Source organism: Peromyscus californicus, unplaced genomic scaffold, assembly GCF_007827085.1.
Source record: "Peromyscus californicus insignis strain IS unplaced genomic scaffold, ASM782708v3 Scaffold_15__1_contigs__length_86483966, whole genome shotgun sequence".
Taxonomy (NCBI): Eukaryota; Metazoa; Chordata; class Mammalia; order Rodentia; family Cricetidae; genus Peromyscus; species Peromyscus californicus.
This window is the reverse complement of record NW_026294447.1, coordinates 7,828,753-7,846,519: the sequence shown is the minus strand read 5'-3', so window position 1 is coordinate 7,846,519 and position 17,767 is coordinate 7,828,753. Positions and strand designations below refer to the sequence as shown.

General features: G+C 39.6%; 1 protein-coding gene across 7 annotated transcripts in view; it reads right to left on the bottom strand.

Annotated features, from left to right (window-relative positions):
• Dgkb (diacylglycerol kinase beta) overlaps window positions 1-17,767 on the bottom strand; it is a 713,645-nt gene that overhangs the window by 602,007 nt on the left and 93,871 nt on the right. For 3 of the 7 annotated variants that reach the window (XM_052738360.1, XM_052738361.1, XM_052738365.1), the window contains exon 2: window positions 6,050-6,119. The exons of the other annotated variants lie outside the window; for them this stretch is intronic. In XM_052738360.1, coding sequence (XP_052594320.1) covers window positions 6,050-6,119 — 70 coding nt within the window. The remainder of the gene's footprint in view (window positions 1-6,049; window positions 6,120-17,767) is intronic. 7 annotated transcript variants of the gene reach the window in all.

Below are 17,767 nucleotides of genomic sequence, written 5' to 3'. Positions count from 1 at the left end.
AGAATTCACTAACATCAAATACAGAAATAATGAAAATTGATGCATAAATATTAGCTACATTAACTATTGAAGAAAATGAAGAGGGTGTATGATAGAAGTACAATGGCCAGGAGAGGCTAACATTTTGAAAGAGGGTAAAGAAGCTGCCTGTGTAAAAATTCAAAAAGAATGCATAATCAGAACAGTGAATGACAAGACTGTGTGGACGAATAAGGCACACCAAAGAGAATGTGCTGAGCTAGTTTGAAAGGTGGGATGAATGTTCCTATAGCTTTACAGCAAGTTGCAAACTGGCCCCTTCTTTACATACCATGCAAGTTCAAAGTATTATATAGGAAAATGACATAATTGGATTAAAGTCTTCTGAGGATTTTTCTAGAGTCTTGGAGACAAGTATGTTGGAACAGAGATGCAGGGGAGATGGAAAGAAAACAAAGAAAGAGGATGTTGTTATTACTCAAAGTGGGATGGAGGTAAGTGAGTTTGCAATGAAAGCTTCATAAATTTAAAAAAAAACTGAGAAATTACTTTGAGATTTAAAAGATTGCCAGTTTTGAGGAATAACATTTCCTCGAAATTTATGGAAAGATAACATTGTAAGTGTATAATGAATTTTTCAGCCAGCTCCCAAATAACAACACGGAGACTTATATTAACTAAGAAAGCTCGTCCTTTAGCATAGGCTTGTCTCAACTGGCTCTTATAACTTTAATTAATTCATTTATATTAATCTGTGTTCTGTCACGTGGCATTACTTCTCTTTCATCTTGCATCTTGTGCTTGTTCTGAGTCTCCTCAAGTCCCCACCTTTCTTTTTCCCAGAGTGCTTTCTATCCCAGGAAGTCCTGTCTAACCTCTTCCTGCCTAGCTATTGTCCATTCATCTCTTTATTAAACCAGTCATACTGACATATTTTCACACAGTGTACAAATATCCCATAACATAAGTGAGCAAAAGAATGACTTGGCCTCAATCTTTAACTAGAATGTTGTTTTTCTACTTAACTACTCTTTAATAAACAGTGCTAATTTCTTTTGCAGAATTGATCAGTTTGTACCATCTTAACAAAGGAAAAAGGACTTTGTGAGAGCAAATATCTTTCTGTCTTTCCATGTGTATGTGTAGATAAGACCTGTGTGTATGTGTGTGTGTGTGTGTGTGTGTGTGTGTGTGTGTGTGTGTGTGTGCACTGCCAGAAGACAAAGTAGAAAATCATGCTCAAATTTATAAGAATAATCTACAATGTATTTGCTAACAGTTTGAAGACATTTCCTCACAATTTATGGAAAGGTAACTGTGAGCTCTTCAATATATGATGTTAACAGGGAACTTTGTATTTGAAATGTTACTTTATGTTCACAGTTCACAAAAGGAATAAAAAATTCAATTTTTGAGGAGTTAAATATGAAAATCCAATAAGCCATCAAGTTGAGGATATCAACTAGACAGCTGCACATTTAGAGCAGAGATCGAGAGAAGATTGACTTAGAAAAATGAATTTGGGAAACACTGCCACATATGTGCTATTTAAAATCTTAGAACAGATGATCACACAGGAAATGAATGTGAAGTTTTATAAGGGATTATAATCCAGAAAGGAGCCATGTGTTTGTAAGCAGAATCTGAAGGGAAAATTGGAGAAACTACTCCAGATATAGAGAAGAAAATTAAAAGCATAAGACTAGAAGCAAAAAAGTAGACACTTTCAATGAAGAAGTATTGTAATGCAAGTCAAATAATTTTAAGCATTCATGTAAAGTCACTCAAGAACATTGACTATAAAACTCTTGACTTGATAGCTATAGGTGTTGTTAACTGCAGAAGCCAGTCAGATGGATGGAACAGCCCACAGTCTAGTCTTTGTCTGATTAGTCAAACAGTTCTCAAGTTAATATGGATTGATGGAATGATGAGAATAGAAGACTAGAGAATGGATAAAATCCTCCAGACCAATGAATAAGGAAACTAGGCCACCTATGGAAGCACCAGCCCAGACTAGCAAATGACAGGGACTGTCAGTGTCATGGCAATTTGTCTAACAAGCACAGAACCACTAATCACCTGCCACATAATCATGAAGACCTGCTTCCAGAAACAATCTCCTTTCATCTCAGAAATCATCGATGACTTCAAATAATGTGTTTTCTACTCAGTACGTTAACTACCACAGGATATGCAATTCATTTCAACTGAACTCACTAAAGATTTAAACCAACTGATAAACTTTTATTGAATATATCTTAAATGTAAGGGTAAATTTATGTCATATCATCTTGTATGACACAATTATAAGGTCCAATATATCTTTTACACATTAAGGTAAATTAAGTGAGGAGACTGTTCAAAAACAGTGATTAAGAAAGCAGAGAAATTTCAGTCCAACTGAAATTAAATTATGCAAAAGACAAAATGAGTAAAGTAATGAATAGACTATTGAAATCCATACAGAAGGGGCAACATGTCATTTTAATTGATTCTCTTAATTCATATTTCTAATTTCCTCAATTACTACTTTTCATACTTAAGTCACTAGAATAAAAACTGTTCTCTCAATTAAAAAAATTGATCCCTAAGGCATTCTAAATATAGGCTATTTTCAGATTATTAGAAATCAGTCTTTAGAGAATAATAATAGTTATAATAACATCTTATTAAATAAAAAATTATAAAACTTTGCAATCTAAATTAAAAACTAAGAGACTTAGTCATGCTCACTTTATAATGTCAGATTTTAAAATGATAAATCTTTTTACTAAACCATGATTACTGTCTTCACCAATAAGAAGGAAAAGTGAAGCTTAGATTCCAACATTCAAGAAAAACTTTTACCACAATAAAAACGTTTTTTTTTAAAGTGAATTAAATGAAACAATTTAAAAGAATGTAAGACTGTGAGTATTAAAATTTTCTCATGATCCACATCTAAAAATAATTTATATGGCTGTTTTAGAAATAATTTTAATGGGGTTGGGGATTTAGCTCAGTGGTAGAGTGCTTGCCCAGCAAGAACAAGGCCCTGGGTTCAGTCTTCGCTGAGTGGGGGAGGGGGGATAAGTTTAACAATGGTGTTATTTTAAACTTTATTTTTCATTTAATTAAGCACAATTGCATGATCTAGCCTGGAAACATATACCACATACAGCAAATTCGATGAGAAACCATGTATCCAAAATACATTTTTGCAGCATAAATGAACTGTAGTTGATAGCTCCCAATATTATGGAAAATCATCATGGTCTAGTTTTGATATATAATGTTATTGTCCACAAACTAATAAAATTTATTGTAAGCGTTATTTTAAAACAAAATATTAGTTTTGAGGGAAAACATCTTTATTTCGTGGGAATATAATGCTTCATTGGGAAAACATGTTTGGACAGAGTGGTTGGAAGTAAAAGCACATGACTTAACCAGAGCATGTGGAGATCAGAGAGAAAACTCCACCTGCATTTTCCCATGTGTGAAAACAGCATGGCTGAACTCTGGGGAGCAGACATCAGAAACCAAAGGGGCCCTGTTCTTAGGTTTTGCTTGAATGTTGTATTAAAAGTACTGGATGCTTGCTCTATAATTCTCAGCGGAGCTCCTGACCTGTGTTGAAGAGGAAAAGGGACAGCATCTAGCAAAGAATGATCCTCACTTTGACCCTATCATTTTCAGGTTCGGGAAGGAAGCCAGATCCCCACTGTGAGCACTCACAGTGGGGTAGGGGGTGGGCTGAGGAGCAATAAAAATGACAGAGGACAGGCTTGGCCTTGTATGAATCAGCTCTTCTAAACTCAAGGAAGCCTCTCCTGAACTAAATGACTTCGATTTGCCTCAGTGACATTTTCTGTGCTGCCTTTGGACCCATGCATACTGAACTAACTGACCTTCCCATAAACCCATTCTCTACTTAGCCATCACAGTGTTGTTTTTCCTCAGGGAGTTGTCCCCTGTTGATCCCACACTGGCCTTGACCTCCCAGCTCCAGCCTCAGTCTCCCAAGTGCTGGAATTTCAAGCAGACACCACCAGGCCCAGCCTCAAGGCAACTTTTATTTATTTATTTATTTATTTTTTTTTTTTTTTAATTTTGTAATACAATTCAGTTCTACATATCAGCCACGGATTCCCTTGTTCTCCCCCCTTCCGCCCCCCTTACTTTTCCCCCCCAGCCCACCCCCCATTCCCACCTCCTCCAGGGCAAAGCCTCCCCCGAGGACTGAGATCAACCTGGTAGACTCAGTTCAGGCAGGTCCAATCCCCTCCTCCCAGGCCAAGCCAAGCAATCCTGCATAGGCCCCAGGTTTCAAACAGCCAACTCATGCAATGAGCACAGGACCCAGTCCCACTGCCTGGATGCCTCCCAAACAGATCAAGCCAATCAACTGTCTCACCCATTCAGAGGGCCTGATCCAGTGGGGACCCCTCAGCCATTGGTTCATAGTTCATGTGTTTCCATTCATTTGGTTATTTGTCCCTGTGCTTTATCCAACCTTGGTCTCAACAATTCTCGCTCATATAAACCTCCTCTTTCTCGATAGTTGGACTTCCAGAGATCCACCCGGGGCCTAGCCATGGAGATCTGCATCCAGATCCTTCAGTCTTTGGAAGGGGTTTTTAGCATGACAATTAGGGTGTTTGGCCATCCCATCACCAGAGTAGGTCAGTTCAGGCTGTCTCTGGACCATTGCCAGCAGTCTGTTGTGGGGGTATCTTTGTGGATTTCTGTGGGCCTCTCTAGCACTTTGCTTCTTCCTATTCTCATGTGGTCTTCATTTACCATGGTCTCAAGGACCTCAACATAAATCCAGCTACTCTGAACCTGCTAGAAGAGAAAGTAGGAAGTAGTCTTGAACGCATTGGCATAGGAGGAGATCACTTCCTAAATATAACACCAGTAGCACAGACACTGAGAGAAACAATCAATCAATGGGACCTCTTGAAACTGAGAAGCTTTTGTAGAGCAAAGGATACAGTCAAAAAGGCAAAGCGACAGCCTACAGAATGGGAAAAGATCTTCACCAACCCCACATCTGACAGAGGACTGATATCCAGAATATATAAGGAACTCAAGAAATTAGACATCAAAATGCCCAACAGTCCAATTAAGAAATGGGCTATAGAACTAAACAGAGAATTCTCAACAGAGGAAATGCAAATGGCTGAAAGACATTTAAAGAATTGCTCAACATCCCTAATCATCAGGGAAATGCAAATCAAAACGACTCTGAGATACCACCTTACACCTGTCAGAATGGCTAAGATCAAAAACACTGAAGACACCTTATGCTGGAGAGGATGTGGAGCTAGGGGAACTCTCCTTCACTGCTGGTGGGAATGCAAGCTTGTACAACCACTTTGGAAATCAATATGGCGCTTTCTTAGAAAATTGGGAATCCATCTCCCCCAAGATCCAGCTATACCACTCTTGGGCATATACCCAAGGAATGCTCAATCATACCACAAGGGCACTTGTTCACCTATGTTCATATCAGCATTGTTGGTAATAGCCAGAACATGGAAACAACCTAGATGCCCTTCAACTGAAGAATGGATAAACAAAATGTGGTACATATACACAATGGAATACTACTTAGCAGAGGAAAACAATGACATCATGAGGTTTGCAGACAAATGGATGGATCTAGAAAAAATCATCCTGAGTGAGGTAACCCAGACTCAGAAAGACAAACATGGTGTGTACTCACTCATAGGAGGATACTAGATGTGGAACAAGGATGACTGGACTGCTACTCACATCACCAGGGAGGCTACCTGGAAAACAGGACCCCAAGAACGACACGGGGATTGCCCAATGACAGAGAAATGGAAGAGATCTGCATGAACAGCCTGGACATGAGTGGGGGTAATGAAGGGCGAGGGTCAAGGGAAAGAGAGCTTGGGGGAGCAGGAGATCTCAGCTGGATCAAGAACAGAGAGGAAGAACAAGGAATAGGAGACCATGGCAAATGAAGATCAAGGCAACTTTTTAAAGTTAAATTAAATACACTTAAATTAAAATTAAAATGAGAAGTAAGTTTAATTTTTCAGTTAATCTTACTCACCAGCCTCTAGGAATATAACCTGTATTGCTGTTGGTTTTTCTTTTAGAGTCATAATATTTTTCTTTTCACCCTAAAATAATACCAAGTGACAGATAAATTTTCATGCTTTGGAATATAATTTCGTTCATTATATCCTATATATCACACATATAGGATAGACAAAGGTCAAGCGAGAGTATCTTAGTAGCTGTTCTGGTTGCTGCAGTAAAATACTCTAACACCTAACAAATGCTATCTTCACTTAAGGAAGGAAGGGTTTGTTTTGGCTTACAGTTCAGGAGTAGAGTCCATCAAGGAAGGAATAATGTGCTGTTAGGAGACTGGAGGTAGCTGGTCATTTCATACTCACAGTGAAGGCGTAGGAAGAGATGATAAACTGGTGCCCACCAGTGCTGGGCTCCCTTCCTCCATTTTACACAGTCCAGCTTTCCTGCCCAGGGAATGGTCCCAAGCATAGGAAACAGATCATCCTACATAAATTAATGCAATCCAGATAATCCCTGTCTGGGATTTGCGGAGACTCATTCCTGCCCAGGGAATGGTCCCAAACATAGGAAACAGATCTTCCTACATAAATTAATGCAATCCAGATAATCCCTCTCTGGGATTTGCGGAGACTCATTTCCTCAGTGAAAGTCTGGATTTGTCAAATTGACAATTAACAGGAACCACCACGGGGGACTTGGGAAAGGAATAGGAGAAAGGACAAAAGATTGGGGAAAAGAGGAAGTGGCAAAGGTATTTATCCCATGTAATAAAAACAGCAAAAATATTCTTGTATTTCGATTCCTCGATAGAATTCAGAAAACTGCATTATATCATGAAAAGTCTACAGTTGGAACCATCTTCAAGAATCTTCAGGTTTTATTTGCCATTTCTCAACATGGACAGACATCTTACATATGGCTTCATGTGAAACAACCAGGTGAGATTTACGAGAGATTAGAATAGAGATTAAGACCTTAAAGATTTACCTTTACTTCCTCAAAACTGCTAAGTTGGTTTGCTCTTTGCTTTTGGATATCATAGTATAGGACATAAAGGAGCCAGGGATTTCTATTCTGCCATAAATTGAATTATTTATAAAATATGAAAGTTATTTTGTAACACTAAAATGACAAAATGTAAAAATATTGGTGTTTCCTGGAGTCCCCTGGGAGTAATGGATAATTTTGTGTTTCTAGTATAGCCTTGGATATTGGTTAAAACACTAAAGCAACTACCCACTACACTTGAAGGTAAGTTTGAGATGATTCAAGAGAGTTTGGAATCATTTTGAAAGCAGAAAGTTACTCACGAAGCAATCAGAAGTTATAGACAGATTATTCCAGGAGGAGATATGTTTCCGTCAAGCAGAATCCATTGTGGGCTTTTATGGGAGGGACTGTCGATTCAGGCAAGGTGTTGTGCAAGCACTGACCAAGCTTGCCTCACTCTCACTGCACACCTCCTGTTGTTACAGGGCACTAATCCCTAAGCAAAGCAGGTAAAGCACAGTGGGCTGCCTAAGAGAACAGTGATGTCACAGCTTGAGTGCGCAAGGGAAAGTGAGGAGAGTTTACGTAATGGATAAAAGAAAAAGAGGCAAATTAATCAGGAAACCTGATATTTGTGTGTGCATTTTTGAGATAGGCTTTCACTATGTAGCCTTAGCTGGCTTTGAACCCACAATCCTGCCTCAGCATCCTAAAAGCTTATAGTTTTGTTCTGAGTAGAGAGTTAAATTTATCAACAGAAGAAATTTCCTAAATCATGTAGACTGTGAGTTTTTTAAGATGAGTTTTGAAGCTGACATGTGCATATTGTTATGCAGAGGTGAGCTGAATATCTGAAGCCATTTGAAACACAATGCTGGCCTAAAAAGGAATTGCTATGACCCAGCACTCTGGAGCACACTCAGGACAGTTCTGATAAATGAAATAAAATTTAGTACCATTTCTGCTGACCTAGGTAATTTGTGAAATCTATGTCTATGTCTATGTTTATGAATGATATGTATACATGTGTAACTCTCTTCAAAACTCACTTGAATCATCTCAAACCTACCTTCAAGGATATACTAGAAACACAAAATTATCCATTACTCCCAGGGGACTCCAGGAAACACCAATATTTTTACATTTTATCATCTTAGTGTTACAAAGTAACTTGTGTATTTTATAAATAATTCAATTTATGGCAGAATAGAAATCCCTGGCTCCGTTATGAAAGTTCTACTGTCTCATTTTCTTTGTTAGGGAACAATCTAGTAGGTATGTACTTTTATTCTTATTTAGTGATTACTCCCAATAATAATCAATACCAAGAACCAGAATAGAAAAAAAAAACAACTAAACACTGGAATTCTGCATGCTTTGAAGGAAGGTTCTAACTGAAGCTCTCTATGAATTTAAGCAAACTGCTGAATTTCTCTGAATATCAGTTTGCTCATCTGCAGTACGGCTATAATCATCATCATCATCATCTTACAGGTTTGCTATTAATGTGTTAGTATAGTTATGATACAGCTACTTAGAATAATATCACTTGTATATACTCTTAATAGATCTTTGTAAGTATTAGGTTATTATATTGTATTTATATCTAAGATATGCTTTGAATGACAATAAAGATCATCATATAAACACTTTGATAGGACTGATTTTTCTCAAAAATGAAACACCTTTTATTTCCAGAGACTGAATCCATGGGAATTAAGTAGCTGACCTATTCTACATAGGATACCAAAGTAGAGTCTTGCTAACTTTAACCTCACTGGACTCAAGTGGTATATAGATAAGATGTTACAAATTACTGTGAAAAGAAGAGAAACAGAGTAAGTTTTCAGGATAAAAAGAACACATTTTCTCTCCTACCCTTTGGCTCTGTGTGTAATTTTGATCAGTAACTCACAATATTACTCTTTTTTGTGATATGAACTGTACTTAGCCTCCCTTTAGTACATTGCAATAATAATCATCAGGAAAACACTGGAGAAGGAATTGCTTGGGATTTCTGACTTGTGGAAAGACCACACCTAAAACAGGTAGATCAGAAGCTCTCCACTTCTTAAAGTTAGTTGAATAGGGGCTAAGCACTGTTAAGTACTGTTGAGAAGGTTAATTGCAGGTCTTTATTTTCTTTTATTTATTTAAGATTTTTTTTGTTCATTTTACATACCAACCACAGATCCCCCTCTCATCCCTCCTCCCACTCCGTCTCAGCCTTACCCCTGACCCATCTCCCATCCCCTCCTGAAGGCAAGGTCTCCCATGGGGAGTCAGCAAAGCCTGGTATGTTTAGTTGAGGCAGGACCAAGCCCCTCCCCCCATCAAGGTTGAGAAGGCCTCTCACAATAGGCAATGGGCTCCAGAAAGCCAGCTCATGCACCAGGAGTAGACCCTGATCCCACTGCCAGGGGCCCTCACACTATTTTAAGCATCTTTGTATGTTTTCATTTATAAATGAATGAAGTTGGCATGGCCTAGGGATTTGGTTACTTAATAGGCAGCTGCCGGTCACTTCCCTTGTGCTAAGCTTCTTGAGGCCAGGCAGAAGTCAATGTTTTTAGTAAATGGCCATGTTGTCCTTATGGCATTCCAAAGGCTTCAAACACTCCATGGATTCACAGAGGAAACCGCTTCACAGTTTCCTAAAGTGAGGATTTGCATTTAAGTAACTGAATGTAGGGGTCATGAAAAATGTGGTAACAGGAAAAGGTTTCTGAACATAGAACAACCAATAAAATTCAAAAACTCAACACTCAATGAGATGAAGGTGTTTCTGGTAGTGTGTATCCATGCAGCTCTACTGCAATCTTGGTTCTGAATACACAGCATTCACATTTGTACTGTGCATGCTGTCATACCTCCTGTGACAAGGAATGCTATCTAAGCTACCTTTGTTCAGATTTGAGATTGTAGACTACGTTACGTATTACAGTGGTATTACAGTGTTTTAATGTGCATGCACAGTTTTTCCTTCTTGCAAAAATATCATAGCTTAATTACAAACAACACTTTTAATATTAATTTTTCTGTTGTAAACTTTCAGCATATACTTATCAAATTAGTGCCTATTTATAGTGTTGTATTGTAATAGAATTTAAAAATTACTAAATTTTTATTTAAAAATTTAAAATTTTAAAAATTCTATTTGTGCTGCTGACTTGGGTTTTAAAAGAAATTCATAAGCAAATTTGACTTAGGAGCAGGGATAGAATTTTTCAACAGTTTTTCAGTTTATCTTAAACATAATTCTGCCCTGTTTTGCTGTGTAATTCTGTGACATGGCATTGTGAACGCTGACAGCTGTAAATCATGACATTGATCACCATGAAAATACATTGAAGATCCTACACTATGTATCAAATATTCAATCAAATGTCATTCTTTATTTCAAAACAGTTAAATTCATTGTATTAACACGTAAATTTGCTTTTATCTTTAATGAATTATAAAATTATAGGCATCTTAAGTATTGTACTAAAATTAATTTCTTTATAATTTATTATCAGTACATTTTTATTCTATCCTATTTTATGTACCTATATATACCTAAAGTAATATAAAACTTTCTTAAACCAAAAAGTGTAGTAACATTATGAACATTGAAAATATATTTGGAAATATATATATATTTCCATATATATATGTATACACACACACACGCACACACACACACGCATGCAATAACAATTAATGAAAAAAGAAGTCATGAATTTGAAAGAGATCAAGGAAGGGTATATGAAAAAGTTTATATGGAGGAAAGGGAAATGAGAAATGTTGTAATCATATAACAATATTAAAAGTTTTTTTTTTTTGAAAAAGTGTTGTGAGTGGAAGAAGATTGGGAAGGCCCCCTTGACTTCATCCTCAGAGATCACTGTGACCCAGGCTTTGCTGGAGCCCTGGCTTATCTACAGAGGGTCTTCCTCTAGTCACAACTGCCTACAGAGGGTCTTCCTCTAGTCACACCTACCTACAGAGGGTCTTCCTCTAGTCACAACTGCCTACAGAGGGTCTTCCTCTAGTCACACCTACCTACAGAGGGTCTTCCTCTAGTCACAACTGCCTACAGAGGGTCTTCCTCTAGTCACACCTACCTACAGAGGGTCTTCCTCTAGTCACACCTACCTACAGAGGGTCTTCCTCTAGTCACAACTGCCTACAGAGGGTCTTCCTCTAGTCACACCTACCTACAGAGGGTCTTCCTCTAGTCACAACTGCCTACAGAGGGTCTTCCTCTAGTCACAACTACCTACAGAGGGTCTTCCTCTAGTCACACCTACCTACAGAGGGTCTTCCTCTAGTCACAACTGTCTACAGAGGGTCTTCCTCTAGTCACACCTACCTACAGAGGGTCTTCCTCTAGTCACAACTGTCTACAGAGGGTCTTCCTCTAGTCACACCTACCTACAGAGGGTCTTCCTCTAGTCACAACTGCCTACAGAGGGTCTTCCTCTAGTCACACCTACCTACAGAGGGTCTTCCTCTAGTCACAACTGTCTACAGAGGGTCTTCCTCTAGTCACAACTGTCTACAGAGGGTCTTCCTCTAGTCACACCTACCTACAGAGGGTCTTCCTCTAGTCACAACTGTCTACAGAGGGTCTTCCTCTAGTCACAACTGTCTACAGAGGGTCTTCCTCTAGTCACAACTGTCTACAGAGGGTCTTCCTCTAGTCACAACTGCCTACAGAGGGTCTTCCTCTAGTCACAACTGCCTACAGAGGGTCTTCCTCTAGTCACACCTACCTACAGAGGGTCTTCCTCTAGTCACAACTGTCTACAGAGGGTCTTCCTCTAGTCACAACTGTCTACAGAGGGTCTTCCTCTAGTCACAACTGTCTACAGAGGGTCTTCCTCTAGTCACAACTGCCTACAGAGGGTCTTCCTCTAGTCACAACTGTCTACAGAGGGTCTTCCTCTAGTCACACCTACCTACAGAGGGTCTTCCTCTAGTCACAACTGTCTACAGAGGGTCTTCCTCTAGTCACAACTGTCTACAGAGGGTCTTCCTCTAGTCACACCTACCTACAGAGGGTCTTCCTCTAGTCACACCTACCTACAGAGGGTCTTCCTCTAGTCACAACTGTCTACAGAGGGTCTTCCTCTAGTCACAACTGTCTACAGAGGGTCTTCCTCTAGTCACAACTGTCTACAGAGGGTCTTCCTCTAGTCACACCTACCTACAGAGGGTCTTCCTCTAGTCACACCTACCTACAGAGGGTCTTCCTCTAGTCACAACTGCCTACAGAGGGTCTTCCTCTAGTCACAATTGTCTACAGAGGGTCTTCCTCTAGTCACAACTGCCTACAGAGGGTCTTCCTCTAGTCACAACTGTCTACAGAGGGTCTTCCTCTAGTCACACCTACCTACAGAGGGTCTTCCTCTAGTCACAACTGCCACGGCTGTCACTGGCTCCTGCAGCCTCCCTTTGAGTGTGTACTTTTCAGTTTTTGAGTACAACCCAGAAGGATTTCTGCATACTGCCTTATATCGTGTCATCATCTCCCCAGCCCAACATCTGCTAAATGGCCTTTTATGCTTGCTTGTGAACTCAGTCTTGAGTAGAGAAGTCTAAAGTAGAGTACCTAAAGAGCAGACAAAAGGGGGGCTTTCGCATCCAGCAACTGGAAGATGCTGAATCTTACTTAGGTTTCTAGGGAATATCGGAGCTAAAATGCCACCTTCACCACAATGGCTGGAAGCAGCTAATGTGCTCTAGACAACAACTAGAGCAGAGGTGAGGGAGAGCCAAGACTAGAAGAAGAGAGACTCAAGAGCTGAGTATAAGATTGCAGATCCTAGCCACTAAGGAGTTCAGCTGAGCCACTGGAGTTAAGATCTGAGACCTGGCATCTGAACCTAACTGCAGCTGTGTGCGGTCACTAACATTCAAAGTTTTGTAAAGTTGAGGACTTCTGTGTTTGAAAGTAATAGATCTCAGGGCCCAGAACTATAGTCTACTCTTGAAAACACAGAGAAATAAACCTTCAACTTGACACCAATAATGCCACAGTGAGACTTACATGTATAAATCTTTAGCTTAGGTCTCACACCCTGAGAAACTAGAGGCCTATGAGCTTGAAGCATAGCTCATAAGCTCCTGTCACTACTCATGATTTCCAGCCAAGTTAAAGAATGCTCTACACTTTTGTGCCAAATTCATATATACCACTGAAAGTTCCAGAAAGCTCTACGTGGTGCTTATGCCAATGATAAGAGATAGGCACAAAGCTTTGAGAGACAAACACCAACCATATGAGACTCTGGGAGTGAACTCACTAACGGAAACTAAAATTAAAAGTCAGAAACCAGCAGTAACGTGTGTTTATCAGAAAGAGCTTTTACAGAAATTCCCTCTAGGAAAATTTTGCTAAGGGACTTGCTACAAATATTGCATATTTATTATGCAATGTATGCAAAAAATTGAGGCCTGTGAGGGAAATGATTTAACTGAAGCATCCATTGAGTCTCTCTGTGCACTCTGGTAAGTGGCACATATTGTATCATATTTTATCAGGTGTTGACATCTCAATATATTTATTATACTTTTAAGCAAGTTCCAGGAAAAAACAATTTTAATAAGCAATACTTACACATTAGAACTACAGATCCTGGAACACAAGTGGGATTCAGGGAGAGGAGCTTCCCTGAGGTCTGTGCTATTACTAAAAAGTAAATATTAAAATATCAGAAAAATGCTAGGATAAGTACCTTACCACTAGGGAAAGAGAATATGAAGCATAAAAAAATCTTGTCATTGCCTTTAACCACTGAGTAATATTCCATTGTGTAGATGTACCACATTTTCTTTATCTATTCTTTGGTTTAGGTGCATCTAGGATGTTTCCAGGTTCTGGCTATTAAAAATAATGCTGATATGAATATAGTTGAGCAAGTGTCCTTGTGGTATAATTGAGCATCCTTGAGTATATGCCCAAGAGTGGTATCACTGGGTCTTGGAGTAGACTGATCCCCAATTTTCTGAGAAACCACCATACTGAAGTTTGCAGACAAATGAATGGAACTGGAAAAAAAAAATCAGCCTGAGTGAGGTAACCCAGACTAAGAAAGACAAACACAGTATGTACTCATTCATAAGTGGATATTAGATGTAAAACAAAGGATAACCAGATTACAATCCACAGCCCCAGAGAAGCTAGGTTTCAAGGATCCTAAGAGGAATGCATGGATAGCCCTGGGAAGGGGAAATAAATGGGATCTCCTGGGTAAACTAGGTGTGGAGAGGATGGGCAATGGGAACATGAGGAATCAGGATGACTGAGTTAGGGGAGGGATGGAGAGAGAGAGAGCAATGGAAATTGAGGGAGGCATTATGGGGCTAGGGAGAAATCTGGTGCCAGGGAAATTCCCAGGAATCCACAAGGATGACCCCAGCTAAGACTTATAGCAATAGTGGAGAGTGTGCCTGAACTGCTCTTCTCCTGTAATCAGATTGGTGAATAGCCTAACTGTTATCATAGAACCTTCATCCAGTAACTGATGGAAGCAGATGCAGAGATCCACAGCCAAGAACTGGGCTCCAGGAGTCCAGTCAAAGAGAGGGAGGAGGGATTGTATGAGCAAGGGAGCTCAAGATCATGACAGGGAAACCCACAGAGACAGCTGACCGAAGCTTGTGGTGGGAGCTCATAGACCCTAGACTGACTGCTAGGGAGCCTGCATGGGACTAACCTAGGCCCTCTACTTGTGGGTAATAGTTGTGTAGCTTGGTCTGTTTGTGGAGCCCCTAGCAGTGGGACCAAGATCTGTCCCTGATGTGTGAGCTGGCTTTTTGGAACCTATTCCCTATGGTGGGATGTCTCACTCAGTCTTGATGCAGTGGGAAAAGTGCTTGGTCCTACCTCAACTTGGTATGCCATGCTTTGTTGACTCCCATGGTAGCCTGTCCCTTTCTGAGAAGTGGATGGGGGGAGGGATGGAAAGGAGGTAAGGTGAAGGAATGGGAGATGAGGAGGGAGGGGAAACTGTGGTTTATATGTAAAATAAATAAAAAATTTAATAAAAGTATTTAAACATAAAAAAATCTTGTCATATGTGAAAGCTATAGAAATGACAATAGAGAGGAAGACTTTGGAAAAGGGAGCTACTTAAGTCTCAGTGACAAGCTGCCTACAAAAGCACATAGTCTATTATCTGCCAAACTCCATTTCTCTAAGATACTTGAACATTCTGGCTTTGAATAAATCCAAGCAAAAACTCAAAAAGAATGAAAAGTCAATGGGAAACTAAGAAAATAACATTAATTCAAGAGGGAAAGGTCATATGTCAATTGAAGAGGTATGTCTGAGTTATAGCTGAGACTAGGATGGGTAGAATAGACAGTTGAAATGTGGTCTAGTATTTATTGGAGTGGTATCATGATCAAGCTAATTAGATTTCCATCAAAAAGACACCTTCCACAACAAGGAGCACTTGGGTGAGAGTGAGGATCAAAAAGTTGGTAAATTATGTATTTTCCTAGACTCCCACAAAATTCCAGAGATTAGATTTGGCCAAGCTACTGATCACTGTGTCCTACTGGGGATCTTGGAAGACCTTAAGACAAAAGCAAACATTTATTATCTAACCTAATAAATAAAAATGGATTCTGGGTGAAGGTCTGAGGGGGAAGAACATTCATTCCATCTCTGGGCATTACATACAATTCCCATCAATGAATGTGATGTAACTCTCTAGATCTCAAGGGAAAATTGTTTTCAAACCTAAGAGTGTGAACCTAGGAACTCTGAAGTGCTAAAAAAATTATAAGGTGACCAGAGACCTGTTGCTTAAAAACACTAACTTATAATCAGACTAATGTTGCTAACTGGTATCTATTCTAACTTGTTTTAGATACTGTGTTGATTTGAATGCAAATGACCACCCAAGACTCACATGTTTAAATATTTGGTCTCCAGGTGGTGGAACTGTTTTGGAAGGATTAGGAGGAGTGGACTTGTTGGAGGAGGTGTGTCACTGGGGATGAATTTTGAGGTTTCAAAGGGCTTATTCCATTTCAAGCTAGTTCTCTCTGCCTCAGGATTATGGGTTGAGATGTGAGATCTCAGTTGTTCCTGCCACCATGCCTTTACTTCAGCATCATAGACTCTAACCCTCTGAAACCGTAAGTTCAATTAAATGCCTTAGTGAGGGCATTTTGAACAGCAATAGAAAGTAATGAATAAAAGTACTGACCACTATTCTCCCCGCTTATGAGAGAGGTTGATGGCAACTTATCATGCTTTTGTGTCAAATTGTATGATCAGAGTGAAATCAGTAGGTATCGCAGTGGTATTTAAATATCTCAGGCTACAGACTCTGGTGAATACCACAAAACACACAAAAATTATGATACTGGGTCTTTTTTCAATCTTCAAACACTTGAAAGAACAGAAAAAAAAGAAACAAGTTAGAAGAATTCTTTCATTTCATATGGAATGTAGACTCAGGAACAATGGAACTATATACAATTAATATTATTTTGAGTAGAGTTTTATCAGTGGCCATTTCATGAATTTGGCTTTCCATGCTGACCTTTTTCAGAGACTGCTTAAATGACCGTTTTTGCATTGTAGATTCTGCATGCTTGATCATGGTGCTAGACAAAATAACACATCAAATTAGCATAGTATTCTGGACAGCAGTGGAACATGCCTTTAATCCCAGCACTCGGGAGGCAGAGCCAGGGGGATCTCTGTGAGTTCGAGGCCAGCCGGGGCTACAGAGTGAGTTCCAGGAAAGGCACAAAAGCTACGCAGAGAAACCCTGTCTCAAAAAACAATGACAAAAAAATTAGCATAGACCTTAGCATGATATTTATAGTGGCCCTTAGAGGAAGAGCAAGTGCTGAAAGGTACACTCACAAGAGAGAAGCTTCACAAATGGCAGTGGTTACCACTTTTGGAGAAGTGTGTATTAGTGTTTCTATTGCTGGGATAACAACCATGACCAAAGCAACTTGGGGAGAAGTTAGTTTAGCTTGCAGTTCCATATCACAGTCCATCACTGAAGGAAGTCAGGGGAAGAACCTGGAGGCATAAACTAGAGCAGAGACCATGGAAGAACGTTGCTTACTGGCTTGACACGGATTGCTCAGCCTGCTTTACAGTACAGCTCAGGACCAGGAACATAGGCATGGCATCACTGCTGCTTCCACTGTAGGATGGACCCATCCACATTAGTCAGTACTCAAGAAAATGCCCCGTAGTTTTGCCCACAGGCAAACTTGATGGGGGTAGTTTCCCAATTGATGTTCCCTCTTCCAAGACAACACTAGCTTATTTAAGTTGATACAAACTCCCACAAAACTAGCTGTATAATAAGGAGAATATGGAATGTTGTGGAATATTTAATTTTGCAAAGATTGCTACATTTGTTTATTCTGTGGAATATTACTTTAACTGTGTAAAGGTGTGGTGCATTTGTTTATGTTGTATTTGTTTAACCATGTAAGGATGTGTGTCTAATTATGTAAAGATGCATTGAATTTGTTTCACCTTGCCTGTCTAAGGCACCTGATTGGTCTAATAAAGAGCTGAATGGTCAATAGCTAGGCATGAGAGAGATTTGTAGGCTGGCAGGCAGAAAGAATAAATAGGATGCAAAATCTAGGCTCAAGGGAAGAAGAGGAATGAGAAAAAGAAGAAAAGAGGAGAAAATGAAGGAGAGACCAGGGGCTAGAAGCCAGGCAGTCTCCAGACAGACAGACAGACAGACAAGAGAAGCAGTAG